The sequence below is a fragment of the Bidens hawaiensis genome, unplaced genomic scaffold, assembly GCF_021521415.1.
Source record: "Bidens hawaiensis isolate Kalapana, Puna unplaced genomic scaffold, B.hawaiensis_p1.1 tig00042878_1, whole genome shotgun sequence".
Lineage (NCBI taxonomy): Eukaryota > Viridiplantae > Streptophyta > Magnoliopsida > Asterales > Asteraceae > Bidens > Bidens hawaiensis.
The window spans coordinates 36,450-58,829 of record NW_027505805.1 but is presented as its reverse complement, the minus strand read 5'-3'; the positions used below and the strand labels follow the sequence as shown (position 1 = coordinate 58,829).

At 33.0% G+C, this 22,380-nt stretch overlaps 1 protein-coding gene across 1 annotated transcript; it reads right to left on the bottom strand.

Annotated features, from left to right (window-relative positions):
• Positions 1-3,988: 3,988 nt before the first annotated feature.
• Positions 3,989-5,535, bottom strand: LOC143615406 (SKP1-like protein 12). Its single transcript, XM_077088534.1, has 2 exons — positions 5,395-5,535; positions 3,989-4,159 (listed from the first exon to the last, which is right to left on the bottom strand). The coding sequence occupies exons 1-2, from the start codon at positions 5,533-5,535 to the stop codon at positions 3,989-3,991; spliced, it is 312 nt and encodes a 103-aa protein (XP_076944649.1).
• Positions 5,536-22,380: the final 16,845 nt, after the last annotated feature.

Genomic DNA, 22,380 nt, shown 5'->3' with positions numbered 1-22,380 from the left:
ACCCCACCATCCACCATTATCTCACCAAAACCCATTTCTCGAGGGATGTCCTCGACACCTATAGTATACGCCGAACCTATCCTCGATAGGATCGTCGCACTAGAGGAATCCAACGCTAAAAGGGCGGAAAGAGAGATTGTGCTCCTCAAGTTCATTAAGGAGATGAAACAAAAGGCATTGGAGGATGAGGAAGAAAAGGTGGCTCTGAGGGAAAGGATAAGGGTGTTGGATGAGCAGAAGGAAGCAAGTGACGCGCTTGCTGAAAATCAAAGATTGTTGACAAACACCTTCCACACCAGAATCCAGAATCTACAAGCATTAATGAACCGTGAGGCCTCTGAAAACGCTAATCTGAGAGCAGATCATTCAAGACTTGGAGATAGGCTGACCACACTTGAAAGAGACTTACCAAATGCTAGTGCTCTCAGATCTAGTGTAAACAAGAAGATTGAAGATGCAACGAGAAGGTGGGATGCTGAAAAGGAAGCCACAAACTCAAGAGTTGAAAATTTGGAAAATCAGTTTGCTTCCTCCGCCTCTCTCGATACGCTCAGAGCAGAAATGGAGGCCATACAAGAAAGGATCAAGGAACAAGATCGTCTGAATGAGCTACAGCTCAAGACGAATGAAGACATGGTGAGTAAGTACCAGGCGGCCTAAGACCTTATGGGCATTCAAGAAGATGAATTTCATAGTCTGGAGGATAGGCTAGATGCAGTGTTTGGGGCTTGGAGAAGGTCTGGTGAGACTTCTCAAGTCGGTGGTTCACAGCCTACTGCAGGTCCATCTGTGACCATGCGAGGAGTTCAGGCTGTAGTATCCGAGGGTGAGGCGACTGTTGGTCAATTAGTACAACAGGGCGGCCAGTCTAGCGATGTTGGTGGCGTAAATGATGATGATGACGAAGATGAAGAAGATGATGATGATGATGATGATGATGAAGAAGATGACGTTCATGATAGTTTTGATGATGATGACAACGGTGATAATGAGGGCGGAGGCGGTGGAAACGGAGGAGCCAGAGCAGCAGGAGGTGGAGGTGGAGATAACACTCAATCACCTCCACACACTCAATATGAAGTTCAAGACCTTGCTGCTCACGACTCAGCTGGCAAAGTCAGGGAGCATGACACACAGATCACTAACATGTATAAAGATTTGTTTCCTGATGACTTTGCAGGTGTTATGGATGACTTTATCGAAGCAGGAACGAACTTGGAGCATCTTGTTGATCAGAATACTGAGGCGAGGGTTAAAGATGACTACATCAACTACTCACCCAACCCAGACACTCCTCCTGCTAAAGTTCAAGCTTCAGAAACTCCAGCTACTGACCCCGTCTCCAATCCAACTGACGACTTGACACAGGAACCACCAAAGAAGAAAAGAAAGACGCACATTGTGTCAAGTCATGCGTGTGCCCGTGTGCTCAACTATCCTTATCATGACGATTCACTAATTGTCTACGCGAAGTATGATAAGCGAAACAACTGTTAGGCCATCAGAAGATACAGCGGAGATCTAATCTATCTCAACCACCATGAGCTGAAATCGCTACCAGAGCTCGACATTAATTATCTCTGACAAGCTTTAGGCCATGGTGCAGTTGGGAGTACGTTAGAGAGCTGGGTCCCAGACTATCTCCATCATCAATCAAGGGTGGACTACAAAGATTTCGAGCCAAACAAGGGTCGAAAATACAAGAACCCAAAGGAGATAGATCCAGCTACCGGAGAGCCTCGCACCATGTGGAGATACAGTGTACCGAAAGACTGTCACGAGATTTATCACGGCGAGCCTTTTCTTCCCAACACTCTCCGAGATTTCATTGACTGAGATTTTGATAATAAAACCGGTGAGGCCGTCATACACAACCGTGATATGCACGAGATTCGAGTGTTTGACGAGCATGAACTTATGGGTCTACACATTGAGGATGTAAAGAAGGTCTACAACAAGCCACTGGGGACCGTCGAGGATTTGGGACGTTAGAATACAGACCGGATAGTTGAAGCCTTCAACAAGTTTGTACATAGACTTGTTGAGCTTCCACTAACCAAGGACGAATGTTTGGTCTACGACACCAACGGGTTCCAATACTAAAGACTAGAGGGAGATTGTTATGTCCCTTTTTGGTTATATTAGTCTTTTGTATTGGTAATTATGTAATGGGCCATTTTGTTTATTTTGTATATTTTAGGCCCAAGAGAAAAGGTGTAAAGAAGCCCATTGGGTATTTGATGTATCCTACTTTTCATGCATGCTTCCCTGTAAATAGGAAGCATGCTATGAGAAGTAAGGTTGGTTGTTAACATTTAAAGAGAAAAACCTTTTGTTATAACTCTCTCTCTTTTTCTCTCGGCTCTCTCTCTCTTTCTCTTAAACTATTTGAAAATAACATCTCAAGATCCGAGACCGCTTAGGTGGCTTAGTGTGATTTCCGCTAGCACTAAGCTCGGTTGATCCAAGACTATTGTTAGATCCACCCACGTTGAAACCTACGCTATGTTTGTTAATGTTTACTGGATTTGTAATGGGTTAAATGTGTATTGGGCTATTTATGCTACTTTTTTGTTTCAAATTGAATAACTTGCTACGTAGGCTATATACTTGTTCGGTTTTAAAAAGAATAGTCGGTTTAACTGTAAATTCTTTAAAGATTATTGTTTTACATATATATAACGGATGTTATTTTTATTTTTCGTTTATAATATTTATATATTTTTTTGTATTTTAATTTTATTTATTGTAAGGAAGTTAATAATATAATTAAAATTTGATGATGAAAGTGTTTCGTATATAAATGAGATGTTATAACCTGTTTAAAAGCTATATGGGTTTGGTGAGACCCATGACCCACTTATGTTTTTTTACTAGAATATTCTTTCTTAATATAAATAATATCTTTTTTTTAAAAAAAATGATATTAATTTTTAGTATTATCACTATTTTATAGGATTTTCATATCAAATATTTAGTGAAATTAATTTTTAATATTATGAGATGTTATAATTCGTTTAAGGGTTATCTGGGTTTGGTGAAACCCAAAACCGTGAATTCGAGTCAAATGCATGAGAAACCTCTATTTACAAATAAAGTAATCTGATGGCTTGAGAGAATATAGGAAGCTACCAGAGAGCTTTTAAAGGTTTTATTTATATAAATTTATTTAAGATTAAGATATATATATATATACACACACATATACAAATATATATACACATATAAAAATATATATAATTTAAAATTTTCGCCGCCAATTGGAATGGGCCCTTAGCGGTCGTCCATCCCGGCCTTCTCCACCCTTTAATCGACCATGATGGTCGTCGTGGATAAAAGGGGTGATGACGACGGCGTCAGTAATGATTGTGAATGTTCATAAAAGTGCCAAATTATTGTAGAACGGTAACACGTTGGCTAGTTTGATCATGTTAACATAGTATTTCCAACTATAAGTTTATAACACTATTATAATAATTTGGTATAATGACATTTGTGTTATTGTTATAATTAAGTTCATAACTTTTTTTTTTAATATTCAGGAATGAGATCCTTGCAATAAGATAATAAAGCAAAGATGAAATTAGTAAATTGATTAATTAAGCTAGTCACCCTAATTATCCATTATAAAAGCAATACCAAATGTGTATCTAAGTGTGGTTGTTAAACAAGAGAGAAAGAGAGATGCATTGTCTTTTCCCAATCTTTCGTAAGTAGCCCACCTCCGGAAGCCGCTACTCGATGACAGTCATATTGAACGTCTCTACCCTGTTCGTTTCAAAACTTAATACAACGTTTAATTAGTATGTCACATTGTTACAAACACGTACAATATCTGTAATAACAGTGCATTAAAGGTATGTTTTTTCACAAGAACCCCATCATTATATATTTATATATATGTATAAAACAACATTAAAAAGATATGCTTGAGAATTAAATATAGCAAGCACCATAGATAAGACTTGAAAGATAGAACATTTGAAGTCTAATGAAATGCCCAAGCATTCAACTCTTCTTGTGGAGGATGATGATCAACACAAGAATCGTTGATGTTAAACATGATACGTATCTCTTCAACGCTCTTCCCTAACATCAATCGACCTATTCTTCCGCCTACAACATCCGATAGCTTTTTTATCTTTAATTCATTTGCAGCCTGTAACATACAATATTGCATTTTCATTTTTCAACATACATGCATGTTCAGTTATCAAAATATTCTTAGATTTGATAATAACATCACCAGTTTAGACAAAATTTACGTCGAGCCGTTACTATTTCTAAAAACGGTAAACCAAACGGCAGAGTTAGGTGGGTATGCAGGATGGCCAATTTTAGCAGGTTGGAGGTCCGTTTTGGTGATCTTAGCCGATTTTTGTTTCTACTTCAAAGTTGTTGCTTTATATTAAAATTTATGAAAATAATAAAGCTGGTACTCCTTAATGTAATGCATATACACTATATTGTTTCCCGGAAACACCCAAGCAAAACTCTAAAATCAGCGTGAGGCTGGCTAAGACAACATAATCTGGCTAAAGTGAGGCAATGGAGCTCTCCAATGACGTAACACACAAGAAAATCGTCATTCTAAAAAAATATATGCTTAAAGTCGGAAAAGAAAAAATACAAAGGATAAGGTTAAACGGCCGGTTGAATTTACACCACCGATTTGATGCTTCAAACCCTTGATCGGGTCATTAAACCATTAAAGTCAAACCGGCTGACTTGATTCGATTGGTTTCATAGCTATATGAATGCCGTACTATGTTTTTATGAATCTTATTTAAGAAAACTTGAAATACAAGATTAAATATTAATCAATATTAGCTAGAAATCAGATTTGAATTAAACGCCCTCTCTATTTTTTTTCTAGAACAGAAAAGGCCTGGACGCACTAGCAAATAAATCACCATTCTCTTGTTTAAAAAACCATTAACTCAAAGAATTGAACCATTTAAGTTTATTATTAAAAGGCGTTACTATTTAGATGTCCGATCCTCATTTGGACGCCCTATATACACCGTATAGGTCTATATACACAACGTATTGATTTCCGTGATCATATGCCCCGTAAAGACCCACCATGTCGTCTATGATCCCGGAAACAAGCAAGACGAAGCGTATAGACCTATATGCATAGTATACATGCCCCCAGACAAACTTTTACACAAGCAGAAGACTGACATAATGTCTGTACCTTTCTTTTAAACCTATACGAGACGTATAGAGGGCGTTGAAATAAAATCAGCCATTATGAAATCTCATGATTAAAAATCTTAAATAAATATTAAAATAAGATAACTGTTTATACTAGGTTTATCTGAAAATTTTGTTTGTCAAATTTGAGTGAATTAGCCAATTAGGACAATGTAAATAATATGTAACACAAACCCGAAAAAGATCGAAGAGCGTCTCGTAATGGACATCAACAAACCGCGCATCAAGCTCTCTCGTCTCATCGACAGTAGTGATGTTACTCCGGGCAGCATCGTCATACACGTACTTGTTACAATACTCCAACACCTTGGCCATAGTTTCACTACTTTGGTTAAAAACTCATCTACTTTGGTTACTCCGGGCAGCGTCGTCATACACGTGCTTGTTACAATACTCCAACACCTTGGCAATAGATGCATGATAGGATTTTGAATAGTATCATTTAGAGCATTCACGTCTCCTTTATCATCTTCTGTCGCTAAAGAAGTTCATTTTTCATAACTAAACGGTTTGATCCGGTTTAGGATTTGGAATCGAGCGGGTGAGGACATTTTAAATTTTATTATTCATATACTTTTAAAATATGTAGTTATGTATATGTTTTATAACATGAACCATCTTTATTAATTAAGATTTATTTATACAAACTAAGGGCTTTGGAAGAAAAAAAAAATTATGCTCAAGACATAAAAACAAATGTTTAAACGAACTCATGAATAAACCCTGTCAATTTGATTTGTCTTTTTTTTCTCAACCGTTGTTTGTGGTTCCTTTCAAAATTTTCGTTAAAACTGGTGGAGTGGGTATTGGTAGTTTTAGTCAAATACCCGATTGTAAAACTATTGCTCTATTGATAATCTCCATTAGTTTGCTAAAAAAAATATCTGTTAAGATTTCCAATTACGTTTCTTTTATGTTTTTAACAACTATAAGAAATTAAATATGATCATCACCATGAAATATTTAAAATATATTAATCTAGTGATAATTCAAATCATAAAAGGTGAATTTATATCAAATAGCATACAATGTACACAAAATCATCAAATGTATATCTCAAAATTAGAATGAAGCATCACTCGACAAGAGTAAATGTACAATTTAAATAAAAAGGAACTGTACAATTTAAATAAAAGAACTCCCAAGTATATAGTCAAGAATTGGGTTGATTATACGGTATACACAAATACTCGTGTCAATACATGTCCCTAATTATTTGGGTATTGCCGTTGTGTTCGGCTTTTTTTGTCACCCGTTGTCTAATCAAGACGTAAACACTTGGTTAGTACCTAACTTGATTCTTCCATGTCCGGTAATCACGTAATAACACAGAATATGTAGTTTGAACCTTTCAAAAATGATTTAATTTTTTTTAAATTATTATTCTTCGTGAACTATTGGAATTTTCTAATTTTGATATAATATTTCATAGAAACTGATAAATGGTGGTGTCTGGTCAATAACACTGATTTAGCTTTTACCGTTTGAACTAACTTCTTTTCTTAATAATAATAACCAGATTTACACGCTGATCACGAATTGGTGTAAGGCACCTTTGGTTTACGCTTTCAGTACAAGAGACATTCAGAAGTTTATACGAAGTTCCAAAGAAAGAAGGCTAAAACATTTCATGCGGTTTGGATTGCTGCTTATGGAAGGCGAGGAATGATTTGAATTTCACGAGCAAACCAATTGGATATAACATGTTGGTGGGAGAAGTTAAAGCTCGCAGATACCTTTGGGTTAAAAGTAGGTCCAAGTTAGCGGCTTTAGGAGTGAGGTAGGTTCAATGTTTAGAATTAATGGGGGTGGTTGTAACTTCTGGTGAAGTCATTCTTGATGTTGAATGTCTTCCTAATCTCTTCTGGTGTCTTGCCCTTAATCATATCAGCCACAGTTTGACAAGTCAAGTCAAGTAAGCTTTTGATATTGAGATAGTTAGCAGCCTGCAAAACACATAAAACACTTTTAAGTACCACAAACACACAATCATCATACAATAATGCTTTCAAACAACATTTATATAAAATCACACAGAAAATATTCAAGTACTACAAATAAATCAAACATATAATAGTTTTCAAACAACTCCTGTATCAAAATAATATCAAAGTAATAGTATCAAAAGACTCCCATATCAAAAAGAATATCAAAGCAATGTTTGGAAAGTGATTATATAATAACAAAAAAATGTTTTATTGATTATATAATAACAAACAAATGTTTTATAATTGGTTTTTGTATTAAACATGCGCAAAAAAAGAACCGAATCAGTACTCTTTTGAGACCAGTTTCAAAGCGATTGAAACCACAGGTTGAGGACCGGTTTGTAAACTTCCGTTTCTAGACTGGTGAAAGCAAACCGAACAGAACCCTAATTATAGTTATCCCCAATCTTTCAACCCTAATCAACCTCCAAATTTGTAGATCTATCAATCTGAACAATTTGTTCCTAACAAAACCCTAGAGATCTTTCACCAAATTAATAATAGGGCTATTAAACTATACCAATTAAACAATAACCACAAAACCCCTAAAATCAATCAATTGAATGAATAAAAGCAAAAGAAGCATGGAGATTACTAACCAGAATGAGATCAAAGAGAGTGGCCTGACCCACCTTGACGAATTCAGCATCAAAGGCCTTAAGTTCCTCTTCGCCGACCTTCTCATCGCTCTTGCTGGTGACGTTGGGCAGGGGGATGCTGGTGTCAGTGAGGAAAAAAACGCCAAAGGATTTTTATACACATTTAGGAGTATTTTAGTGGGAGAAAAAAACACCAAAGGATTTTTTTTAATTGACAAAAAATCCATGTTACAGACTTACAACATGTATAAATGCAACAACTTATATAAATGCATGCAACATATATAACAAAAATCCTCTTTTTTAACGAAAGTACTCCCTACCATTTTTTTTTAAACATGCCTTTTAGTGGATCTCAAAGTTCTCACGACTTATAAAAGTTTTTAAAGTATCCTAATCATATACATATATACACAAAAACATGTGTGTATGTAAACTCGTCATGTAAAATATTTATGAAATTTCTAAATATAAAAATAGAAATGTATATGCACTTGTGCACTCATTTCTTTTGTGCGGGCAACACCCCTTTTGGGGATTTCACAGTGTAAGTCCCGTGAAAGGATCTTTCAATGTGATATCAAATAACTCGTCGATAAGGCGGAAACTAATCAAGAAGCAGATTCTATAACACCAAAACAATTACAATGAACACGATGAACAAGCTTCAAAACACACGTATATTAATTCGTCGGGTGCTTAAGCCCTTAACAACCTTACACGGTGATCGACCAACTTAGACGAACAACCCTACAAATGTAAACATACATCGTATATATAGACTACCAACCTAGGATCAAAACAAACTAAAGCCCACCGAAATCAATAGATTTCGGTTTACATATAAAAGCCCAATTAAGCCCAAACTAAGTCTAACAATACAAAGCATAAACTACAAAATACTGCCCAACATTCTCCCCCTTGGTTTATTGCTTGATTCTAGTAATATCAACCGCGGCTCTTTAATATGCGTTCGAAGCTTCCGTCTGTTGAGCTTGGTCAGATTTAGTAGCTCCCCAGCCGCCACTTGATGTACCATTTTCTAGAGTGGGACCCGTTCCCCATCCTGATTGATCAGCATCCATTCCTCCATACTTTATATCTAAACCTTCCTTTCGGCGTATATACTGTGGCTTCGGAAAAGACACTTGGAAGTTGAGTGTCTTATTTAATACCTTTATTCCTGATATATTAAAGCCAACTAAAAATCCAGCACAAGCTATGCTACTTGCCAATAGAAGTAGACACTCATGCCTTTGATTAAAGAAAATAATAGGAGTTCTTTTGTTCAAGTGATTCAGAAACATAGAGCATGATATGTTTTCGGTTGACCAGATAGGTTCTTGGTCAAGGTTTGACCAATAACTCTTCGAGATGTCTGTTGACCAAAGATGTAACATTCGTTACTTTTCAAATCTGAAAACCCGACCTATTTCAAATTTTCGGTTTTTGTTTATAAATATATATAAATATATATATATTATTAAATATTCTCAAGTTTCACTTCATGTGACATTCGTCATTTTTGTGTTAGTATTGTGTTCGTTAAACCGACCCGGTTTTTCATTTTAATGTACTCTTGTTCGTCGTTTATCATACCTTCATTTTCTATTCGTATTGAATTCCAAGGATTTACGGTTATCATTTGTCGCTTTCAATTCATTTTGCGCAATTAACGGAAGTCAATGTTTTAAAGATAAAACAATTTGCAAACTGTGCGGGTAAAATATAAAAATATCCAAGTTATATAAATTCTATTTCATATAGATTGCACCTCAAAGTTCAAGGACTAAAGAGTAAATATATTTTGAAAACTAACCCGTTTTATTAGTTGAGGTGATCCATTTAGTTATAAATACAATCATATGTTACATATTTCATATGTAATAGCTTTTCCTAAAGTTATTTAAATATATTAACCATTACTAATATATATATATATATATATATATATAATTTATTCAAATGTCGGATAGATAACATTACTTACGTATAACCAAAGTACAGTTTTTTTATTATTATTTAATTATGTCACATTTTTTTTACTTAGTTGGTTTTAAAAGATGAAGAAAAATACATTCCTACTACATTAAATTTTGGTCAAAATTCTTTATGATGATAATAAATGTGTTTGAATATAAATTGTAGGTTACAATTTAATTTTTATGACCGATTACAAGTTTTGAATGGCATTCATGACCCATTAAGTATTTTGACTAATTTAATACAATGGAAACAACTCTAGCTCACTTCACTTATAAATAGAGCTTAATTCCTTCCCATTTTCTCACAACTCAATTTACAAAAGATTCTTGTTATTTTCTCATTTTGGTGATTTTCACCTACTTTGATTTATGAAGTCAAACCGTGAAGTTCAAGATTTCTTCTTTTATTATCTAAGTTCTTGTTCCGGATATGTTTTTAGTTTCTGCTTGTTCGTGTCGTTTAGAACTTAATGTTATATTATTTATTTAACAATAGTGTAGTTCATCAAAAACGATCTTGACTCGCTTATGTATTTATTCGGTTCGGTTTAGTTATTTTATTTATCCAACATATAAAACTAATTCTTTTCATCTCACTCTCTAAAATATAATACTTTTTACCATGTCGGAAACGAACCCAACCTAAAGTTGAGTCCGGGTCCGACCGGAAATGAACCGAATTCTTTTAAGTCGTCTTTATTATTAAATAAACCAAATAGATTATTAAAAATTATTTTAAATCAAATAAAATCATTTTAACATAAATAAATTATGTATATATCTAAGTTTAACATTTTTCACCTAAAAACTAATGTTTGCCTTCATTAAACCCGATAAAATTATTTTATTTTTCCGTTTCGTTGACTATAGCTCGTTACCTTTGATAAATTGTAAACATAATCATTTTTTTTTAGATAAAACTATAGTTAAAATCCGTGATTCGCAAATATCATAATTCTCGCATTAGCGTTAAGTTATTAATAAAATATTAATTTAAATCGTTAAAACCCGTTAAAGCTTAAACAATATTGTTAAAATATAAAAATGCCATAAAATAATAAAAGTTACATTAAATAATGCTTAACTCCGTTAACAAAATAATTTTAACCTTTTCAATCCCGATAGTTAGACTTTGCTTTTGTTTTAATTATAGTTCGAGAAGTTCAATCGTTTCGGATTTCTTTAACGCATGTTCGACCGCTTCGATTTCGTTGTCATGCTTTCGGTTTTCATTGCAACGTTTATCTTCAATTTCAAGGTGAGTTTTTCACCACCCCTTTTTAATATTTTTATTGTTTTGGGGTAGCATATGTAACCATATTGAAATTCAAGTATTGTCACTTCTATTACAAAACTACAATTCGTATATGGACTTGTGTGTTACTTGTATTACTTGCACAAATATTACTTGCATGAATATTACTTGCACGGTTGGGAAGCCTCATTAAGTATGATCATACGCCCCCCTTTGCACTCCGGTCCATTTGTATCGAGTGGAAAAGGGCCTCATTATCCGAGTACGTTGATTGCTATCAACTGGAAAGGACCTTACTTGCGCGATTTCCCGAGTACGTTGGTTGTTACCAATTGGAAAGGACTTACTTGCTCGTTTATCACTTGTCCATGAGTTGTATGGTTTTTACGTACGTATTTAAACTGTGGAAGCTCACCAGCTATGTTTGTAGCTGTCTTTATTTTATACATATGTTACAGGTGTAAAGATACGAGGATGAAAGTTATAAGACACATAGCATGCCTATAGAATATTCAAAGAATAACTTATCATTTGTTTATTTATTTGTTACAACTTGTATTGTTTGATAAACTTGTGTTACATGAAGATTTAAATGAAATAATGTTATTATGGTCACCTAATAGTGTCACGTGTGTTTGAGCAATCTGTACATCACACTCAGGCGTTTCCGCTTTAGCCGGGGTGTTACAAAAGAGTTCTTTGGTTGACCAAGAGAATTCGGTCAATCAACACCGAAAATCTTTGGACACAACCCATCATCTTCTCCATTTCGCCAATCACCATTGATGACCAAACCTGCAGCTACAAGCAAAAGCTCAAAACACAATCAATAACTTCAAAAGATAACTCAAAACATACTAAAACAGATCCTAATCTCTCACACTGAACCTGTGAACCGATCATATCTCATGATCCAATCATACCAACACCACCTCAAAACTTTCATACCAATGAAACAAAGATAGATATCGATTTAATTGTTCTTACCTTTTGAAGAAATCCGTTTGAAGTTTTGATGGAGACAAGATAAGATTGATAATTAAGAGTTGGTGATTTCAGATAGATTTGATGTTTACAAGTCTCAAGAATGAATGATGATGAGTAATGAGTGTCTTTTAAACTTCCAAGACTCATCTATCTGGGCCGAGAACCCCGATGGGCCGAAAACAACTATCTGGCCAAGCGAGCTAGGCCGAGAACACACGACATTTGAACACGTTGGGCCAAACAGAATGGCCCATGGATCAAGACTAGCAATCGTCAAATTTCATGATCTAAAAATAATCCCGATTCATGTTAAAAAAATGATTTCTTAAAGACATTTGTTTCGACACAAGCAATCATGAGGTAAAAATTAAAAATTAAAAATAAAATAAAATTAGAACAAAAACTAAACTAAAACACAAAATGATTTACCCATCTGGCATTCAGTAGATTTAACATATTTTGGGATCAAATTTCAGCTATCTTAAAACAAGCAACCCTTTTAAGAAAAGATCCGAACATGAAATCATATTGATTATGATACTTTCACAATTATTCATTTTCAGCATTATTGTGACATAGTGAAAAGGTTGATAGCAGGTAATTAGAAACTTAGCATGATTTTCATTGCCCTAATGATATGCTTAGATTCAGTTAGGCATAAAGCTTATATGGACATCACTTATGGACCTATGATGCCCCTTATCTCTTCTCAAAGCGTATTTGGCTTTCCCCAGATCACCCCAATTTGACTCCAACCCCTAGTGTTTGATCAAAAAAATTTCTCTATACAAAAATAATTTTAAGCTTTAAGGTTGAACGTTGGACTTACATGTCATCCGGACTTACAAGCCTTACATTCAGGGTGTTTATGACTTATTTGTATGCCCCACCCCTGTAGTTCCCTGGTGCCCCTTAAGCTTTTAAAAACAAATTTAAATTGCAATAATTTTCATATATATATATATATATACACATAATTTTTTTAACAATAAAATATAATATTTTGGCGATCAAGACACTAACGGGCTCGTGTATGACTAGGTAATTGCTTTTCTGCCTATCATTCAGAGAGATGTATCTAGGGACATGCAAACATCTTCAAAATGAATCTCCACAATAAGTTTAGCAGATTTAGTTTATATCACTTCAAACTTTTACTTGTCATGGAAATGTACCATACACATCAATGATTGTTCAAAAGTCTTTTTAGCCTAATAACTTCACACGTTAGGCACACAAAATCAATTCATCTATAATTTTTCAAAGGTTTGATCCATTTTCATTTGAAAATATTTTAAGCATCGAAAAAGCTTTTAGCTGAATAATAATATCACTTCCCAAATGATAACTTAGAAGACAATTTTAGATTCAATCACCCCAGTCACTTTCAGTCTTCAAGTAAATGGTTATCCTATATGTTTACAGGTAGACAGCAGGACCAAACATCTACCTATATAATAAAAGAATGGATTTTTCAACAAATTCCATTTTTATATTTAACCAGCTCTCTTCAAATTGCCACATGGCAATTCCTAATTATTTTAATTACTTTAATAATTCCAATTCAAAATCAATATTACGTTTTTATCACCACCCAACTGACTGGTTCTAAGAGCATTCTCATCCAACCCCTTATTTTGTGTGAGAGGTGTTTTTATAATTTAGATAGTGATTCAGGGTGTTATGAGTGAAAAGTTTTTATATTTTAGAAAAAGTAGTGATTTTTCTGTATATTTGAAAAGCTACTGTTCATTTCCTATAATTTTTTTAATATATTTTGAAAGTGGTTGTGAGTTATGGAAAGAGAAAAGGTAATGATAAAAGGTATAAAAAGTATTATTTAATTGAAATGGAGAGAGAAAATATAGTGAGTTTTAGTGTAATTTTTGGTTTAGAGATAAGGGGTGGGATGAGAATGCTCTAACCCTAGTAGTCATCATCCCATCTATTGCATCCAAATCCATCAAAATTCCAGGTTACTATCAAACATTTGTAATTTGATTCACATATTCAATCATCTCACCTAAACAGATTCAATCAGATTCACAGCTTTAATTAGTTTCAATCTTCACAGATTCAATTGGATTCAATCGATTAATAGGTTCAATCAGGTTTAATAGATCAATCTTTGTAATTCTATTCACAGGTTCAATTGATCAATCTTCGCAAATCAGATTACATGTAATTCTAATCATGTAATCTGATTTATATGTAAACTTTGGTATTTCAATTGAAACCGTAATTCTGTTATAACTATATTCAGTGCTTCATATGTTTTTTAGAATAGTTGTTTAGCATATTTGTTAATCTGTTACTTTATTTCTATTTTGTCTATTTTGCTTTTTTTATGATCATATCTTCAATGAAATGCAATTAGCTTAATTTTGACTTTATTTCGATTATATTTAATATCTGACAGTCTTTTTTATAATCTTTTGATCTTTCTTTCATTGCTTTCATCAGACCTTATTTTAGACTTAGATTCAGATCTTGTTTTATATATTCAGGTTTTATTTTTTTTTTTGGCATGAATATTCAATTCGTCAACTTCGTTAGGTGTCTACGATGGTGACAGTTCTCAGATTGGGATTGCTTCTGAAAGCTTTCAAAACGAGGCGTTATTTATAGTGGCATTTAGCATTTGTGTCACGCAAGTTTAGGTTTTTAGTATCACTTTGCGTGTGACTAATTTGGTTGACACATTTTAGCAAATTTATAATGTTGTCTATTAAATGTAGTTTTTCCATTGACTTGTGTTTATCAAAATCAATTAATACCAATATGGTACTTGTATGGAGGTTCCAACGAGAAATGGTATCATCATCAAAATGACAAAAAACGTTTTTTTTTTTTTGTAACAAAGAGTCTAGGTTCCGCACTCTTTTTAAACCTTAGACATTGTACGTAAAAATTTGTTATTAAAGGTAAACTAACTATCCCAATAAAGAGTATATAAAATCCTTAAAAATTCTGTTTGATTTCCAAGTTAAAAGCTTGGCCCTACCTCAAAACACAACATCAAAAAATAATTCAGATCCCAACAATCAATGTATATATATGAATCTGATTTGATAATAGATTAACGCATTCAATATCTAAAGAGTACATCTTGCTTTCAGATTGAACTACATAAAGAAACAGATAAAAACCTATCACAATCAACAAAATAAAATTAGTCATCGATGGACACAAATAGCGACACAAATTTTGATTAAAAATTAAGATTATAGCATTCCAGTGGACTAGGAAATCTAAAATTTTTGCAAGAGGATATTAAATCATTAGAGTTTAGAAATAATATTATGGAGGGAAATTGAACTTTTGACAGTTGCATTTGAGATTGGAGGGAATCTGAGAACTGAAAAGGATTAAGGAAGATAAGGTCTTTAATTTTAATTTTAATTTATAATAAACTAATAAATTTATTATATGTCTTTTCTAAAAAAGAAAAATAAATAAAATAAAATTTATTACATAAGATATAAAGTGAAAAAAAAAAAGTTGGTTAAAACGTAAAAAGAAAAAAGAAAAAAAGAGAGAAAACGTTATAGTTATTATATTATCCTATTCACAAATACAAAATATTTTTTTAATAAGTATCTTATAATAAAATAATATATATTTTTCCCAAGTAGGTAATGTATATATTCAAAAATTAACTAGGCATCGTTAATCGATATTGACCAATACACATGATACTTTACAATTGTAGATCAATATTGATCATAAATTACTCTAATTGCGACCATAAGTAACCAATGTTGACATTTTTTACTATTATTGACTCAATTTAACTAATATTCGCACTAGCTAAATCATTATTAACCAATATTGGCCTTAACTAACTATCGTTGATCGTCATTAACCCTAATTAGCCAACATTAACCTTAACTAGCCAATATTGACCATACTTGACTCTAGTTGATCATCACTTGCCACAAATGACCATCAATAACCAATTTTGGCATTAAATAAACCATATTAACTATGTATGGCTATAACAACAACCGTTGACCGATATAAACTCATAGTTGTTTACCATGGTTGATGTAACATGACAAATTTATGTTACACTGGGTCGTTTATGTTTATATATGACCATCACCAACCCTTGTTAACCAATATTAACTATCATCATCGTACTCAGTAAATCCCATTAGTGACAAAGCTATGGTAGGATTTGAGGAGAGTATGATGTAGACATACTTACCTCTACTCTTTAAAAATTAAGAGGCTTCTTCCGGTTAAACCCTGACTCGATTAACCAATAGTGACTATGATGGGTCTAATGAGACAACTACATGATGCATGTGTTAATGAGACATGTTGGGTCATAATAAGTCTTAACAACCCCGCCCCCCACCCCCCACACACAACAAAAAATAAATAAATAAAATTGGGAATCGTTAACAAAAATTGCCTCTAAACGACTATCATTCTCCTAATTAACCAGTATTACATGTCATTGGCCAATATTAACTTCCAATAACCACCATTAATCATGTTTACTAGCATTGACCATTATTGAGCCTATTGGAACTCGTTTACTAGCTAGCATCAAGGCTAACTGACCATTGTTGATTAATCCTAACTAACATGTAACCATAATAAACAAAATTAATAAGGTAACGTTTGATATGCAGGATTAGAGTACGGAATGGAATGACTCATCGTGAGTGAATAGAGGAAAGTATGTTTGGTTGATCAAAGGAATGGAATGGCCCATTACCTAGTCCATTCTATTCCCTCTAAAACACCCCAATTTCATTCTAACCATACCCCATGTTTATTTTCCATTCCACTCTCTTTCACCCTTACATCACCTCCACTACCCTACCACCACCACCACCCCCCACCATCACCACCCACCACCAACCGTCATCGTTAGTGCCAGCCGCCCACCACCGCCACCAGCATGCCGCCTCCATCAACCACCGCCCGCGCCCCTCACCACCATTACCCGTCGCCCACCACCCGTCGTCATTTTAAAACTTTTTTTGTTAACTAATACAAAAATTTTATCCAAATATTAAAACAAGTTTTTTCTTATTAAAAAAAGAAAAAAGAAACCTACGTTTAAATTTAAACAAGAAAATGTGGTGGTTTTGGGTATCGATACCGGGTAATTTCGTGACAAAGAGACTAAGCCACCATATCAACTGAACGCTTGATTAATCAAACCGATCAAAATTAGACATATTCATGTTGTTTTTTGAGAGGCTATAATCTCTTAATTGCTTTGACTGCCTTTAACTTCTGGCTTCGATATTATCTTCTTTTTCTAACCCTAGCATGTATTCGTACCCAGAGGCTCGTGTATCTTGATTCGTCTCTCGAATGCTTATTCTTATGATCGGTTCAGAATCTTAATTCAAGGGTTCAGCTTGAATTTAGGTCTGCTCGACTTTGGTTGTGTTGTTTTGGAATTATACATTTCTGCTCGATTTATGTTATAATTTACTAAAATCTGATACTGTTATAGTATTATTTATCATGAATGTTGGATTATCTGTTCATATTACTGTGTGCACATAACGTGTTCGATTAAATGTCTATGAGATATTACATTCTTATATTGATTTAAACAGAATATGAAGTCTGAATAGCTGTTCCATATAAGGTGGCTTTAAGGCTGCAAATAGTCAATCTTAATCATCAATTTTGATATTTAACCCTTTTGATATTATGGTCTGTATAGAACATTGAGCTTATGAGAAGGTTAAAGAGCACCAATTTTAAAGGGGAAGGCAAATCAAAATGGAACAGCATGAAGAAAATGTGGGTCCAATCTTGTGCTCAAACTTTTTACAGCACAAGCCATATTGTAGTATCACTATTAAAAGGGCATTGTTGGATTATTTTTTGGAAATTACAATTACATTACTCCAATAATCATAATCAGTTGTAGAGCTCAAAATCAAATTGCAGTAAGTTCTTTTATGTTTTAAGTATTTTTTTTAGTTTGAACTCTCATATTGTTTTACTAGCATGAAATGATAAAGAAAGAAGGTTACCTTCTAATGTTTGAAATGTAATCTGTTTATTTTTCGAGTATTATGAAATTTTGTGAAGTACAACAGATTTACAAATCAATTAGTGCTTTGACCGACCTGTTACACCTATGATAACCCACCTTTTGGCCCAATTTATCAAACCCGTTTTCTTGCCCCTACTGCATAAATGTATTCGGTGTATGCTATATGTTTCAAGCAGTTTGTAATTGTTAATATATTTTTGTTAATCTTTTATTTTTATAGGTAAATGCATTATATTTTCTTTTGTTCATCGATGCTAATTAGGAAATTCAACCAAGCAACAAACTCATAAACATCTGGTATTGTACAGTATTATCACTACGATGTGGACCCCATCATAAGTAATTTAGTGCATAATTATTTTGTTGTTTCGGTTACTTCAGCTAGATTGCTAAGTCTGACTTTTAACAGAGGTTTAATGGGGAACAAAAGCAAGATCAAAGTGTACAAAGACAAGCTAATGATTATGAGAAAATTATACTATTGAGGGTTCAAGAAAACCGATAAAGACTACGAGATTCGGGGGTATGCATTGCAAAGTTTGGCAAGTTTAACATCTCTTATAAGTTTGTGGAAAGTCAAAAAATGAAGGTAGTATGTGCTTGTTTTGCTCGTGATTTGTGTTTATTTATTGTTTCATATTTTGATATTCTCATGTTGTTTATATTTGCATATCATACATGCTTCAGGAGGGGCAGGTGGATTGAATTGAGTGAACCGGATTACCAAGAAGAAGATAAGCTTGGATTGTAAGGTTTATTGGGCTCAAATTTATTATTTTTTCATTTGTCTTTTTGCTAACCGGTTGAACCTGGGCTTCAGATAAAAGCAAACTGTTGTGATCATAACTGCTGAGAATTACCTTTGATCGCAACTATTATAAATAGAACTAAGCCATAGATGAGAATGCTTGTCAACGTCATGCTACAATAAAATTTGAAAATCATTGTGTTTGTAAGCCATAGTTGATGGCAGGCATACAAGGTATTATTATTTTGAATAACATAGCTTGAGAAAATAGCACCCGCACGCCTGCAGTTAGTAAATCACAACCGAAGAATCATAAACTTAGTTCAGTAGTTAGCGTAGATCAATAGCCACCTTTTTGTCTATTTTTTAAATGTCAAAAATAGGTAGGTTTTTTAGTTTGGGTTGGGTGAGATTGATCCATAGACACTTTTTTCTCTGTTTTATTTTAATATAATCTCAATAATAATCTGCATTCTAAGTGGGATGATAGTCATTTTAATTCAGTATTATAGATTTGCTTTACTTGTGACCTACCTTGGTTGTGATTTATGATCATCCTTTAGAGATGTAGGTTTAGACTTGTACACAATTTTTAGCGTAAGTGTATACAAAAATCTGTTTTTAGTCTGTAATTGATTGCCCTATTTTTAAAATATTTTCTTATTTTCTTTTTGAAGAAAAAATTGAAGAACTACAAACTTACATAAGATGGAAGTGCTTTGGTCGATCCTTTTATGGCAAAGGTGTTATAAATAACAGATGACAATGAGGAACCATACATGATTCCAAGGGGTTTTGGAATCATTCAGAGCGAGCCTTGAAGTTGGAAAAACTCAGTTGATTGAAATGTGAAAAGAAGTTGAAAAGCACATCATAGGAAAACAAGACAAGCTAGAAGTTATGTGGAAAGATTTTGGCTGCCAACGAGGAAACTTTGAAACCACGATATAGAACATTATGAAAAAGCTACGTACTAAGAGTACTTTTTAGAATCCTAGGGATAAATAGATGGTTTTCGTTACTTTTTATAGTTGCACTTGACAATTTTATATTATTATCTATTGTATTTAATATTATGATTTCTATATTTATAATTTTATTGAACTTTATTTTATATTGTAAAATTTGTGATTTATGTGGCAAAATGTGTCAAAAAAGTTTTTTTTAGATTGTGGCATAAAAAAATGTGCCACTAAAAATAGTATGGACATATAACTATAATTACATTTTATGACATATAATTTGTGTCATAAAAGACGATTCTTGTACTGTGGCAAAAAAAAAATGTGTTACTAAAAGCCCAAAAACTTTGTGCGGCAGATCAAAAAAGTGCCACTAAAAGGCTTTAGCGTCACCGCTTTTAGTGACACCTTTTCTGCGTGCCACACATTCTTTTAGGGGTCTTTAGTGGCACTTTTTTGGTTTTCGGTGGCACTTTTTGTATGCCTCTATATGACATTTTTTTATAGTTATATATTTTTGTTATTTTCAGAACAAACGAGCAACTAAGGTGAAGTTGCAATCGACTAAAAGGCCATTGTTTGACTTTGATTAGAAAGAGAGATGATATGCATAGTGTGGTAAGTTTTGTATAATGTATATATTGTTTGTGTGTTGATGATTGAGAATAACTCATCACTGAAAGTAGGTTCTAAGTGTACAACGGTCAAAGAACATTTACAAGAAATTGAAGGTGATAGATCACAAATTGCCCAAGACTCAACCTGTGAGCTGAGTAAGTCTTTCATTCAAATAAGAAATAGTTGTTATTTCTCGATTTAAAATGTTATGTTAATACTGATAATAATTTGTTTCTAACACAAAAGTTAACTTTTATTTTGTATGTTCATAAATGATTGAATTTATAATACTTTTGGCGCCTTTTATTATGGTTTGGTTTTTCTGCGTTGTTTTCATCTGAGATGATATAATTAAGGATGGAAGTTACGTATGTTCAATTCATCCATGTTTAACTTAAGTTGGTCCAAAAATGGCATATTTGTTTTAGATTAATAGCATGGAACGAGATTGTTGCCGAACTGCTTTCTTTAAGCATTTTGTTGAGTCACTACATGTGACAACCGGCAAAATTCAAGTCGACATCCGTACAACCTATTAATAAAAATAAGTCATTATTAGTTACCATAGACATTTTAAGGCACATGCATAATCATTCATCACTTAGATCATAAATTCCAAACATGTTCGCGACATACATTAGGTAATTATAGGATTTATGGTGTCACACACACAAATATCCTTCATATACGAAAGTTGGTGATATTATATATTTTGGATCTAAAATAGCTCTTGTATAAATTATAGTGTAAAAATAACAACCTTGAACCGTGTCCGAAACATAATAACAATTCACACTTACTATACAAACTCACATAAATGATCGCAATTATGACTAAACTAGCTTTTGAACCCGTGTATTACACGGGTTTTGTCAAATTATAGAGATAAATAAGGTTTGTTATTTCAGTTGTGATTCTCAAAATACTTGTGAATTAATTTAATGTACACTTAATGGAAAAAACAAACAGGGTTAACAAAAAGTACTAAAATAGCATGATTTTGGAAACATCATGTGTTGATTTGCAAGAAATTTAAAAAAAAATACTAAAGTTGTGTAGTTGGTCAAACCTTAGGTATGAAAATGACACTTGATTCAATAATGAATATAATCCACACTATGTTATAACCCATTTGACAAAATGGTTTTGACCCATAATCCATTAATAGCTAAAATGAATGAGATGAGATATTAGAAATTAGGTGAAATGTGAGCTTGACACATAAGATTTAACATTTTCTTTTTTTAGGATTGTAAGATAAGATGTAAGAAGTCTAAACTAAATTTGAATAAACTTGGTCATTCGTTAAGTTACAAAATGATAAATTAAAGGCGAATCAACATTTAAAGTGCATATAATACTTTTCTCTAACTTTTGTCTTTTCTTTACCTCTGCCACGATAACACAAGACATGCATGCATGTATTTGACATAATAAAATAAGCATAAATTTCAGACCAAAAGAGCCTAGTACATCACAACCTGCACAAAGCAGTTTAACACTAATAATATAACAAAGTAGTTAAACTTGTTTATCTAGCATTAGGTAAAATAAAATGTAACATAAAAACACAAGATATCGTCACTTAAAATATAACTATTACTCATAGATCTTGTAAGATGTAACTAGTAAATATAGGGCATAGAACCTATGATGGCCAAAAATTAAAACTTAACATAGGCTTAGTGGACTAAAAACATATAAAAATGAGTTATGTTTAAACAAAAGAATGATTTAAGGACAAACCAAATTATATGGTGGTTAAACTTAAACTAACAAGTTACTCGATATTATAGAATATGATTTTATAAATTTATTGTCTTTGTGTCTCAAAATTATTATATTTCTTTTAAAATATAAAAAGTAGTTATGAAAAGTTTTACTTAAAATAAGCACTAGAGGGTTACTTTTAAGTTTTATATGAATAAAATATTTTAGTTCTCAAGAAATTATGTTGAACCATACTAAAAAATAATAAATA

Excerpts from the sequence above, each read along its gene's own strand:
- LOC143615406 (XM_077088534.1), bottom strand. The coding sequence starts at position 5,535 with ATGGCCAAGGTGTTGGAGTATTGTAACAAGTACGTGTATGACGATGCT. Across the intron at positions 4,160-5,394 it reads CGCTCTTCGATCTTTTTCGG|GCTGCAAATGAATTAAAGAT; the intron begins GTTTGTGTTACA and ends TGTATGTTACAG.